At 43.3% G+C, this 13,178-nt stretch overlaps 1 protein-coding gene across 2 annotated transcripts in view; it reads right to left on the bottom strand.

Annotated features, from left to right (window-relative positions):
- Positions 1-13,178, bottom strand: part of LRP5 (LDL receptor related protein 5) — a 129,905-nt gene that overhangs the window by 116,177 nt on the left and 550 nt on the right. The window contains exon 1 of one of the 2 annotated variants that reach the window (XM_042813220.1): positions 753-813. The exons of the other annotated variant lie outside the window; for it this stretch is intronic. Within the exon in view, the coding sequence (XP_042669154.1) occupies positions 753-798 (46 nt within the window). The 5' untranslated portion in view covers positions 799-813. Of the gene's footprint in view, positions 1-752; positions 814-13,178 lie in introns of those variants that run through there. 2 annotated transcript variants of the gene reach the window in all.

Genomic DNA, 13,178 nt, shown 5'->3' with positions numbered 1-13,178 from the left:
TAAAACCCTCAAATGCCTTGTATGTTCTTACACATAGCCAAATACATACTTGCGTGCATGAGCAGACACATGCTCAATATGGTAATAAGACTTGACATCAGATGACACCTAACATTTCTTAAGGCTACTTAAATTGAAGCCTTCAAACCAAAAGTTTCATCTCATGCAGTAATTGTCCAGACACACCACAGAACAACACAACATCAAAGAGGAAAGCATCTATCTACTCCTGCACAACAGCTAAATCCATACAATTAACCCCCTGTAACATCACTCTGTAAATGCAAACACATGCTTCACTTCTGTGTTCCTCAGAAGATCCTCCAAGATGCCATTCTTGTCTCTAATGAGGTGCAGAACAAACAATTAAAGACTTGCAAAAAATAACACATTGAGTTTAGAATTAAAAAAAAAAAAAAAAAAAAGCCAACAGAACAGAGAACAAACAACACAGGCTGTGTAACATCTGAATTGCATGGAAACATGTGGCATTGCCCTTCCTTCAAAGTTCAGCATGTCACACCCATTAAACTGTTCGTCTTGCAGTATCACAATTTTATTGGTCTACAAAAAATTGACTTAAATCATACTTTGCCCCGTATCACGAAGCAGTCTCTCTCTCCCCCCTCTGACCTCTGATTCTCTGAAGGAATTCATTTGCTGACTGCCCTCAGCAGGCAGGTGTCTGGGCACTCCCAGGAAAGCAGGATTCATCACATGAAATGGCTCCTCAGGAAGACAAATGCCATCACCTTGAACATCCCCCGCTCCTCCTCTGAGGTCCACAGCATGGGACATCGTTCAGTCTGGGTCAGCAGTCCTGGCTGTGCTCCTTCCCAGAAACATCCTCGGTTCTGTGTAAGCACTGCTCTGCAGCAACTAAAACATCACTGTGTTATCGCCACTATGTTCATCAAAGATCCCAAACCCAGCACCATACCAACTACTAAGAAGAAAATTAACTTCATTCCAGGCAATGCTAGGACAAATACACACAGCTGTCTCTGTGGCTGAATCATTTTTCACCCAGTAGCTCTCCTTCCCCAGCTGTATGTTATGCTGTCATACTTCTGTAAACCAAGACAGGAAAACAATTCGGTTAGGGAAAGACGAAGGAGAGGAAGAAAAATAGGGGGGAAAAAAAAATAAAGAATCCACAGCGAGGAGAAACCATCCCACAAAACAAAAGGTAATGTCTGTAATGGGAGGAGGTTACTCTCAGCCTAACCAGTCCTCCAAATCTCATTTGCAGTGTGGCCACACATTTTTGTGTTGTCATTGCACAGACCACGATATGGATGCTGGGTACTGCCCAAGCCAGAACCACTGGACAAAACACTCCCTTTGAAACACTTTTTCTAAACTATGCCAGGTTTTGCAACCAAATTCCTTTTTGTTCAGGCTTAAAGCCACAGTTAGCTAAGAAGAGGTTCCCAACAGGGTACAGGACGCTTCAAGTTAGTCAATCCACTGGGCAGCACGACACTCCTGCAACTTCAACCTATGTGTAAATATCGTTTCAATTATTTTTTATTTTTTTAAAAAAGGTTATGAAAGAAAGAGGGGAAGAAAAAAAAAAAACCACAACACCTTTTATAGCATGTAAGAAGCAACAAGAGAACCACTTGTTGTATGCAATTTAAATCTCAAGTCAGACTCCAGGGAAGAAGAAAAACTTAATTAAAATCTAAACTGTAACTTGCAGATAAACCAAATTCTGGGCTATTTGGGGTTTACATGTAAAGTTCAGTGTGCAATTCAAATGGAGCCTTTTTTGCCGTTGCCAATTTTACAACTGTATGGAAAACTGCCCTTTGAAGTTGCTGGTGGACAAGTTTCAAGGGTTCTTGTTTTGAGATCAGTTTTTAACATGAATTTTCCACTGTCAGAACCAGAAAGTTTCATGCTGTTTCGGACACGGGGAAGCATTTTGAAACATGACTGCCTCAGCAACACACCACTGACACCAGCTCACCGAGGGGAATCAGAGCTGGAAGAGATGCAGCGTCAACTAAAGAGCCTATCCCACATTTGATGCATGCTCCACAAGACCTGAGAGAAAAACTGGAGCAGAATATTACCTGCTGCAGACACATCTAGTTGTTAACGTTCCAGCAAAAGAGATCCTTCTAAGAACAGGCAATATTTATTATGAGACTTGGAACTGATCGCTATTCCTCGAGTCAGAGCTTCTTCAAGTGAAGATAATAGAACACTCAATTCTGGCCACATATACACCTGACTCCACACATACTAATAATTAATAAATAAAGAGTACCTATCTTACCAACCTTACAGTTCTGAAGTTCTGTTGAAGCTTTAAATGACAGAAACACATTGCCAAGCACACAAAGCAAACACAACTCACTCAAACACTCACAGTAATTGGTTCCCAGCATCCAGCTGATGTTTAAATAAGAAAATAACCCTGCAAAGTCCACTCCTTTATGTAAACAGCCAACATTAGTTCAGACTTTATAGTAACAAACTGGTGCTAAAGCTTCTTTTTACAATCTTAAGTGTGCACAGGTAATGCTTACCCACCTCCCACTGAACTTAACTGCTTTATTCTTGCATATCAACATTTCAGTTTAAAAAAAAAGTCAAAATTCTCCTTTCTGGATAGCTCCTAGAGACTGTTACAGAGTTCAATACATTGCCTCTGCCTCACAAAGAAGTGGCAGACAAGTTATACAGGCCAACGCATTGAATACAGCTGTAATGCAGAGCACAGCAGCTGACAAGGTGCATTTTCATCCCTGCAATCTTCTTCGCACACCTGTTGATGCCTGGGACTGCAGAAAACTTGCAAGAGTATTTCATAAGTGCCGGCTGGTACATGGCCTCCAAACTTCCATGAAGTTTTACTGAAGCAGTGACGAGGTCTTGTCAACAAAGTGGTTTGCAATAGCAATGGCAGTCACACAACAGGAAAGAGAGACATGGAGTCATTTTGGTTTCCAACACAGACCATAAAAAAAGAATTGCAGTTAGTGTCTCCAAGTGAGCACTGGAAAGAAAGTGTAAAGCAGTCTCCTCCCCATTAACAGCTGTGGAACTGCAGTAAAGACAAGCAGCTGAAATTCAAGAACAACAGCAGAATTTATAAGAACAAATTCCTGCCACTCCTCTGAGTGTACCTGTCCTGCCACATGGACTCCAAAACCAACCATTACTTTTTCTGTTGTCTATTGAAGTAGTCCTTCCATCTACCCCTGCACTGACAAAGTGTCATACCTCAGAAACATGTGCCCAGAAGGCACTCTTCCCACACGGCCTCAGAGATGTTCAGAGAAGAAATACAGGAAAGAAGGCATCCTTCCTCAGAAACCAGCATTAATGGACGAGAATGTCCTAAAAGGCTGTCAACAAGCATGCTAACAAGTGTTGTGTTATAAACAACCATGCTAGTCAAGGAGTTTACATCACGATGGGACCAGAAGATATTCAGATTGAATACACTGAGCCTGTTACACAGTCGCAGCTCCCATACTTGGAAACAAGCTCCAAGCCTAATGCTGGGAAAGAATTACAGTCAAGTATTTCAGAACAGATCTTTGTGTGGAAACCATTCTAAAATAAGAGCGTTCCTCAGAGACTTCTTCTGGAATAGCTGCTCAATTTTGAATTCATATTCCAGTTTGGAAGAAGCAAGTTTTGTTCCCTCATAAAAGCCTTAGAATCCACACAAGAAAGGTGACATAAACAGGTCTCAAGAACATTCCTCGAACACTCTCAAAAGTGCACCTCCTTCCAAAAGGAAACTCTTGCCTTGCATGTCCCTAGGACGTCGATCCCACGGAATCTAACAGCCAGAAAAGCACAAACACACACTAGCACGTCCCAGCTGCCTTCTGCCTGGGGTTGGCAGCCTGCACACACGCTTTTTGACTGCATAGGAGCTGCAGTCCCAAGAAGCAAGAGTGGCTTGAGGTACTGGGCTGGCTGCATCAAGAACATAACAATATTCCACGCCCTCCCTCACTGCACAGACTTCCTCAGGAAAACAAAAATAAAAACAACCAGAAAGGACAGCAGGAGGAGGTGAGAGGCCAATGCTTATGAGGATCCCCTAGCCATTGTTCAGATACAATAAGTCACCAGCATCATTCCCCGCATGCAATAAGCTCTGGCTGGCTGACTCCTGCCTCTGAGGACCAGCACAGATGTGCTCTATCTCCAGATGCCAGCAGTTCCACACCCTGGGGAGCAGCAGCCAGAGTTATTTTCCATGAGCTGTAATTATTGCAGCAGGATGGAGAAGGGCTGCATGTGTTGAGGTGATAATTCCCAAGGTAAATGAATCCTGGATCACTTAAATCTGTTCAATGACAATTAAGACATTAACACAGACCAGGCAAGCTGAGAGGCGATTTGAAACAAGTCACAAACAAAGCACTTCTCATCTTCTCTCCACTGTGCGAGAGTCTGAGAGCCAAACAGCCCTCAAACATCGACTATGCTGCAGCTCCTCCAATTTCACGAAGTCTATGGGTCAGACACCATTGGCAGAACCACACACTGAAAGGAAAGCAAGCTGGCTCTTCAAGCTGCCAGGAAAAGGAGGGTGGTGGTTTTCTGTCTTGTTTTTTTTTTTTCTTCCATTCAGCGATGCTGTCTCATCATCCTGTTCAGAGAAGTAACCCAACAAGTTTCCAAGAGCTCTCTTGACCACTGTTTTTAATTACCCACCTACACACATTACAGCCTTTAGCAATCGTGGTTCTTCAGACAGTGGGAAAATAGCAGAAAGCAAGCAGGTAGAAAGAAAGATAATACACCAGAGCCCTGCCTAGAACAACTTACAGGCTGAGAAGAAACACTACCAACACTAGAGAAAGATGCACCATGCAGGAATTACAAAATGAAAAATCAGAAGGTGATAGATATGCAAGATCAAAGATTCAGCTGCACAAAACTGATCATGCATGCAATTTTGGTTAATAAAACACTTATCTTCCTGCCTTTTCTGGGATCCTTAACCTACAGTTCTGCTGGTGTGCAGCCTCATTTTCTTGTAACGAAACACCATCAGCGAGAGAGAAATTCGGTGCAGTCAGATAGAGCGGCTTTATTGCCAGAAGGTTATTTAAAAAGCATAGGTATAGGAAAAGATTACTCTGATGTGCTTCTTGCGTAAAACACTCCACAATCCATTCAGAGAGATCATCTATATATCACTGTCACCTTTCTTCAGATGCAAAGCTGGAGTTCACAGACTGCAGTTGCAACACCAAGAACAAAACCAGGCACGCTGAGTTCCAGCCCAACACTGAGCTACTGCAAAACTTTCCTCCTTAAAATCATATATACAGATATGGAGGCGAAGTCTGTGCAAAAAGCAGGGTTTTTTATTTTTATTTTTATTCCCCCTCCCGCCCCTTAGAAATGGAAGGTTATTCAGTAACACAACCACTGGAATGAAAGAAGAAAACAGAGCAGGAGAAACTGGTTAACCAAGTATTTAAGCACATAAGAACATATATACATATTATATCCACACTCACACATACACACGTACAGACATATATGGCATATATATCCCCTTCCCAAACACCTCACACCCTTCCCCATGCACATACTTCAGCATGAGCCAGCCAAGGCCTTGCAAGAGGTTTCTTCTGCCAGTGTCAGCACTTCTCAGAACTATGAGCAAATCCGTCTCTGCCCTGGGGAATTGAGTTATCTGGTAGCACATTTAAACTCAGAGCAACTACCAGTCACTAAATAAAGCCCTGGCATTTTCCAGGCCTCTGGCTCAGGCAAAACGCGTTCGCTTTCCATAAATGTCTGGAAGGCTGTTTAAAGCAGTGAAATCTGCAAACAGCAGAATGACCTCAGCATTAACAGACACCCAGCACATGGATTTTGTCACAACCGTTCAAGATTCATTCTAGCAGAAAGACTACAGCCTCCCAACCCCAGCAAACACATCGCCTTCTGTTGCAGGCCAGGAAGCTCAAAAGCAGCTAGGCTAACTGGACAGTAAACCTCTGCCCTTTAAAGTAAAGACTTTCCCAGACAGGTACCATTTCCAGTCACAGTCAGACGACAGTAACGATCAATGGAAATGACCAGAGCCAGAAAAACACTTCAGAGAGAAAATTAATTGCAATGTGTATCACATTTTTGGCCACAAACTGGCCAAAATGAGCAGACAGAATTTAATTTCTCTGGAAATGTTAACCATCTGCAGTACTTGTTTGTCAGAGTTTATTGGGTAGCAAAGACCTGACAGCACACCTCAAACACTCACTAAGTGTCAAGCACACAATTCAAAGTTCAATTGGCACAGAACCACAGAATGGCCCTGGTTAGAAAGGACCTTAAAGATCCTCGAACTCTAACTCCTGCCACAAGCACAGGTTTGATCTGCAGGCACAACAGAGCTCACTTCAGTCGTTTGTCTGCAACCCTGTCACAACCCCTCCAGAATACTGGATCTACTCCGAAAGAAGAAAATACATATATCCAGGAATATTTCCTGGATCCTTATGGCACGAGGGTTTCTTTTAGCAGTTGACACGGGGGGGCTGTTTATCGAGAACACAGATCAGGAGAGATGAAGATCCAGGTCTGTACAGGTTTCTAGGCAGGCCAAAGGCAAAGACGCCTGCATTAGCCACACCCTCCCTGAATCTCACTGCCGAAATGGGTCCAGATGTTTTAACTATTTCTGCATATGCACTTTCCAGCATTCCAACACCTGCAAACTAAGTTTTCGCACACGGATAAGTCATAGCCTTAATTTAATCCAGATAGAAAAAGCAAGCTGTTAAATCCCAGACAGACAAAAATTCTCCACAGCACAGATTTCTTTAACTCAACTACTGAAGATGTAGAAAACGTACAGACTTCTTTTAATCACCCCCAGCTGTGTGTACCTTCCAAGTGGAGACTGCTACCCACGTGCACTTCATCCTATTGGCTCTCACTTGAGGCTGTGACCACTAACACAGCGCTTCAGTTTGCTTTCATAGCTCTTGCAAAGCTACACTCAGGTAAGCCCTCAACAGTTTTCTGCTGCTCATGCATTTTCCCCTCAAAAAATAAGAAGAATAAAAAAAATTAAACATATACTTCAAGCACGTGTAGGGGAAACGAAAAAATCAAAAGCAAAATGAGAGCTATCCATAAGAGAAATTACGTCAAAATTCACTCCTACCACCAGGCAACTCTAACCTGAGCTTCTTGGTTGTTTTAGAATTATAACTGAAGTTATGTAAATTGCAGCTGCTTTAAACCCAGGCAAAACGCGCACAACATACAGTGTGACAGATATGCATTTAACACCGGTAATCTACGGTTCAGTGGTTAAAGGTGACACCATCCATAAAACAAAAGATTCATTGTGAGATTTAAAATGTGCTGCTATTTCATAGACTTCTTCAAGCATTCTGGCTTTTGTATTAAGCTACAAGCACTAAGAAAGAATATTTGGTATGTTATACAGACATCCCCTGTAGTTACACATCAAGCAGCAAAGCTCTTTGCCTTCCATTTGTTCTGAATTCCCCAGAATCTGCTTGAGCCTAGCAAGCTCACTGAAGAAGCACATCTTCTTACGGTAAGGGCAAAACCGGGTCACTTAGAGTCACCAAGAGAAAATGGAATGGCAGAAATGGGGCAGGAAGTGCAGATCCCAGACACAGAAGTTTGAGGCCAGGTTATCCAGTGCTCAGGCTAACTGGAAGCAATACAAGTCTGACAAAGGCATTTTGTCTCAGTTGATCCACATACTGTCACAGTCTCAGTCAAGTATCCCTCTCCATTTATAATGGTACTACAAGAAGATACTCTTTAGCTTCCTCACAGCCACACTTTATAGTTTGAAGTTTTGCATAAAAAGTAGCACTTAATTACATTTCTTTTAAATATTTTCCCCACTCTGAAGTCCAGTCGGGACAGTTTTAATTTAGAAAGACAGAACAGAATGTGTTAGTACAAAATGAAGGCCAAGAAAAGTACAAGTACTGGACAAAGCACGCAAAAGCCCAAAACCCAGGTAAACCTGAAACGTGCACAGATGGTATGCTGAGTTACTGACAAGGGTTTAGGTGGGTCACTGCTGTTAGACGTAACTCATGCCTAATTGAAATCCTGTAACGTATGATTGACTACAAATTCTCAACTCCAAAATGACCCGTCAAATTACTTAGGTTACAGCAGCACTGTTTTCTTGCATTCTCCATTCCTTTTCCCTTTGGTTGAGTTACAACAGGACAGAACAGTGGAAAAGAAAATGAACTTCTGTAAGACAGCGTTGCTCCCAAGCACAAGCCAAGAAATTAACTCAGCAGGTCCACTCAATCAGCAAATTTTCCTCATCAGCTGAAAGGTGTACAAACACCAAGCAGACAAAGCCTGCTTCACACACTATGGCTTCACTAACTCTTCAACACCACAGAAAGAAGAAGCCAAGCTTCTGTCTTCACTTGCAGCCTTCTCCTCCTTTAGATCTGTCCAATTCTTGCAGTCTGAGCATCCAGAGTCCGTCAGTGCTAATTCATCAACTTCATTATCATGTGTAATAAACCACTTGTAAAAAGGAGGTTTAAATTAATGCAACATTAATGGAATGCAACATCACTGAGAAATTAAAGTCAACATACACTCATGACAAACTAAAGAAGGGGCAATAGAGAGCCTCCAAAATCTTGACGGTCCTTGTGGGTTCCTTTCAATCCCGGTTAGTCTATGATTCTACGAAACCATCATCACAGATTTCTGGCGACTACTGAGCCAAATGGAGAGACGTTAAGGAGCCCCCCAAGTAACCAAGCATCTGCCACCCCATGCAAACCTCAAACCAATGGCAACAGAAGAAAGAAAGCCCCCACATTAGGACAACTTCACTTTCACAGGGCAATGCCTGTCCTTTAACAGGAACTCCCAAGAAAAATCTGGAAAAAAAAATAAAAATCAAGCCCTTCATATAACCACACTACTCATTTCTACCATGATAAAGACAGAAATAAAACACATTTCCACTTTTCACAGTGGAGGGGAGAACTACGAGCTAACACACAGGCAAATTCACCAGAACAGAACAATCCATCATTTTTCAAGATAGCTCACCAGCAGCACACTTCATAGTTTCCTTAAAGAACTACCTGTTATACCTACATAGGCTCAGCAGAAAGACAAGAGCTCAAAAACCTTAACTCTGCCCACAAGGACTTCTATTATCGACTAAAGGAAGTCAACACGCTGGAGAAGCTCCACTTCCTTATGTATTAAAGATAAATAATGGATGCTAGGTTAGCAGACTATTCAAAACGACCTAAAACACTTCAGAAACCTGAAAGAGTTAAGGAGTATTCAACATCCTTGCTATTAAGCAAGGGTACTTTTAAACACACATACCAATATCCGATGGTCTCAGACCATCAGGAACTTCCTACTGCACATGCTGTCAGCACTGTCCACTGCAATAAACCTTTGTACTCTGAAATGAAGCAATACTGTAGCTGATGCTCTTTGATATATTCCTGTAGGCCTGTCCCCTTGAAGCTAATTTAACGTAACACACTAACATAATGTATTTACTGGCTTACAAGTGGGTTTGATTGCTCTAACTCTTTCATCATCCAGAGCAAACTAACCAATTTAAACCGAGCATGTGTCAATTTACTGGTGTCCTTGCAAAAGTCATCCATGGATGTAACATTAATACAGAACAACCACCTCCCATGTGCCTGCACTAGCTGGTAAAGCACAAGCCACGAAAGAGCAAAGGAAACAACAGCTAAACTAAAACTCCTGCTTATTACACAGACCCTCCGCACCCAGCACTCATTCCTGGAACTCCCTGGAACTTCTCAGTAGAATCTTGTGGCTTGACAGATATTTCCCGTCTATTCTTTAGAGAACAGAAACCACCGAGATGAAGCACTGGTGAGTTCCTCATTCTAAGTTTTCTAAGTACAAGAAGGAACCGAAAGAATTGTTGGCGCATAAGCTCCTAACAAAAAACTGTACGGAACAATGCTCTTTCTGGGGCATACTTCCAGTTCTCTCTCCTCCTCTCGCTACAACCGTTTAACCTCTCACAAACTCAAAATCTGCTCTTTGGCTGTATCATGACATTCCCCATGGGCTAACTTGACAAGCACGGGGCTCCCCAGAAGCATTTCCCAGTTCAGAACTCCCAGCTGGCACACCTCTAACTTCTTCGGAACGTCCCAAATGCCCCTGCAGCACGTGGCTTAGGCCAGCCAGCATCCCCAGCCAACACTGTCACAATTGGTCATAAATTGTAGACTGTCTTATAATGAGGAGCAACAAACTCACCTACAACGTGCAGCTAACACTGGGTTTCAGCTCAGTGGCTGCTCCCTACCCCAAGCAGTCAGGCTGCCTTCATACCACATGCTACCCATACCAAAAATACAGACATAATGTGAAAGTAAACTGCTGCCATTAAAGCCATTTCTGATTTATTATTATTATTATTTATACTTTCAATTTCACATTACTGGCTAAATAGAAACGAATTCACATTGGACTCCCTTGTGAGGCTCTTTTGTGAGCCATGTGAGCGTTCATTCCAGGAGAGGTTTTGTAACATTTATTTGTTGTTACAGACAGACCTTACCATAACAATAAGGCACAACAAGTTCTCAGAAACAATCTGTGTTTGTTACCAGTCACCTTGGCTTGCATTATCCAAGAAAGAAGCAGGATAGAAAAAAAATTCACCGCTGGAGCAACACCAAGGCCTATTTTACTATTACATTATCAGCAAGTAAAAACAATCATAAAATAAAAGTTAAAGCGGCTGAGTTAAAAAAAAAAAAAAAAAAAACTTTTAAAATGGCAAAAGGCAATGATGGAATTCACAGTGGGCTATTGCTGAAATACATTCACACTCTTCTGAAGTATGACCTTATGCATCCAACTGATGCATTCATTACGTAAACATCTACCCTGAGAGTAAATTTAAAGTGCTCAGGCTCAGCAACTGTGTTCAGACACCATACCTGAATGAGGCTGAAAGCCTTCGTCTGGAGACAGAGCAGCCAGCACTCTGAAAATATGAACTTAAACTTTGTGGTAAACCTGAAGCTCCAGTGTTGCCTCTCTCACCCAGAGGACCTGTGCCCATGACTCGCATTGTGCTGGCAGTGGTTGCCAGAAAAGATCCCTGAGCCAATGACGGACTGACTGAAGCTGCACTGAAGTCATAGGGACTCCCACACAGCGCATTCCCTCGTCACCAAATTAAGCACGTGTTCCATCTTGCTACATTCCACACTTAGGCACAGTGAGAAGTTTCATCAGTTTTACATTATCTCAAGAAAATCAGTATGAATTAAAAGCCATTGTAAGGGCTGTGCTCAAGTGCTTTTTTTATTTCACAGTGCATCCCGCGCTCCAAGCTTCTGTGATGATCCGGCACACTCCTCTGTTCAGCTGTAACTATTCAGCATGTCGTGGTATTGGGCAAATCATCATTCCATTAAAGAAAATCACTATCTCCCAATGCAGCACACCACAGGCAGCAGCTAACTGAGCTCCAGTGAATTTAAGAGCAATTCTTGCTGAAGGTAACGTTTTAACGAGAGTTATTTCAAACGCTTCTACTTTTTAAGAGCCAGACATAAAACATCTGCTATACAGCATTAAGCACTTAAATATTTTCAGACAAAAATACATCCTTGCCATATCAGAGGCAGAGAACCCTCCCTCCATAGAAGCACCAAGTGCAGCAATCACTCTGCCTCACCTCCAGGTCAGCACAACACACGTCTTGCAGAGGTTTATCATTACTCCAAGCCACATTAATAAAACCAACTCCTGCCACGACCACATACAGAGCAAGGACACTGCTCCACAGTAAAGTTATTTCACGGCCAAAGCATTCCAAATCTACTCTACCAAGCTGAACTATGCAGAAGCTTCAACACCAGAGAAGTTCCAGAACATCCCCAATCCTGCCGAGATCTATTTACATACTTGTGAGATAAGCACATCAAAATACTTCTGAGAGGTAAAAGCCCCTTAAACTCAGGCGTCTGCTCACAGGGCCGGGAGCTGGAAGCAGGAGCCTCCTCAGCACGCTCACAGCTGCTCTGCCCCACGTGCACACAGCACGCTCATCCCTGGGGCTCACAGGGGTCACAGCTTCACAAATAGGTCTGGAAGGCAGTGAGTGAGTGCCACAATAATGGAAGTGCTGCTTCTACAGTGAGATGAATCAAATTCATCCTCTGAGTTACAACTTAATGTCACTGTGAACTGAATTACGCTATTAACCTAGACTACTAAAAGTTATCTCCTTAATAAGCAGGAATCAGAGAATCGCATGAGTTGGAAAGGACTCTTAAAGGCCATCTGGTCCAACTTTCCTGCAGTGAACAGGGACACCTACACTACATCAGGTGCTCAGAGCCCACCCTCTCTGACCTTGGGTATCTCCTGGCATGGGGCATCTACCACCTCTCTGGGCAACCTGTGCCAGTGCCTCACTGCCCTTATTGTAAAAACTTTCTTATATCCAGTCAAAGGACATTTTAAAGGTATTTTAAGGTATTTAAGGTATTTAAAAGTATTAAAGGTATTTAAAAGTATTTTAAAGGTGTTCATAAGACCAGCAAGCAAACATGTGGCAGCCCCAAGGAACACCGTGTGCTCCTCACCCTCCACATAAAACAGCGAGTTCACTTCTTTCTTGCTAAAGCTGCGTAGCTTAACTCACTCAAGTAGGAACATCATCTCACCAACACAAGTGCTCAGAATGGAGCGAGTCGCATTTTGGGTTTTCTGAAACTACCTGGAAGACCGAGGTTAGGGTTAGAAGAAGGGACATCCTGAGACGGACATCTTTCTTGTATAAACAGGACAGAACGAGCAAAACATAACACGCACCTATATGGAGTTCCAACTAAAAAGAGAGCGGCGATGCAAGCAGCCAACGGTCATCGCTCCCAGTGACAGCATTAATAATCGCAGCCGCTTCAGAAAGGTGGGTGGCCCAATAAAAGAGGCCCCGGGGTGCCGTTCTGCCCTCCTGGTCGCGCCGCCGACTTTCCCCAGCCAGCCGGCAAAGCTCCGCAGCGAGGCGCAGCGCCCAGCCGGAGCCCCGCACGTGCGGCGCGCAGCCCCGCGGAGCCCAGCGCCCGCCCGCCGCCCACGGCCCGCAGACGGAGCCCGGCCAGCCGGGCTCCGTCTGCGGG

This window comes from Centrocercus urophasianus, unplaced genomic scaffold (assembly GCF_019232065.1).
Source record: "Centrocercus urophasianus isolate 14NV4802_14NV808 unplaced genomic scaffold, USGS_Curo_1.0 seq_14, whole genome shotgun sequence".
Classification (NCBI taxonomy): domain Eukaryota; kingdom Metazoa; phylum Chordata; class Aves; order Galliformes; family Phasianidae; genus Centrocercus; species Centrocercus urophasianus.
The sequence above is the reverse complement of the archived record's forward strand: the minus strand, read 5'-3'. Positions and strand labels throughout refer to the sequence as shown.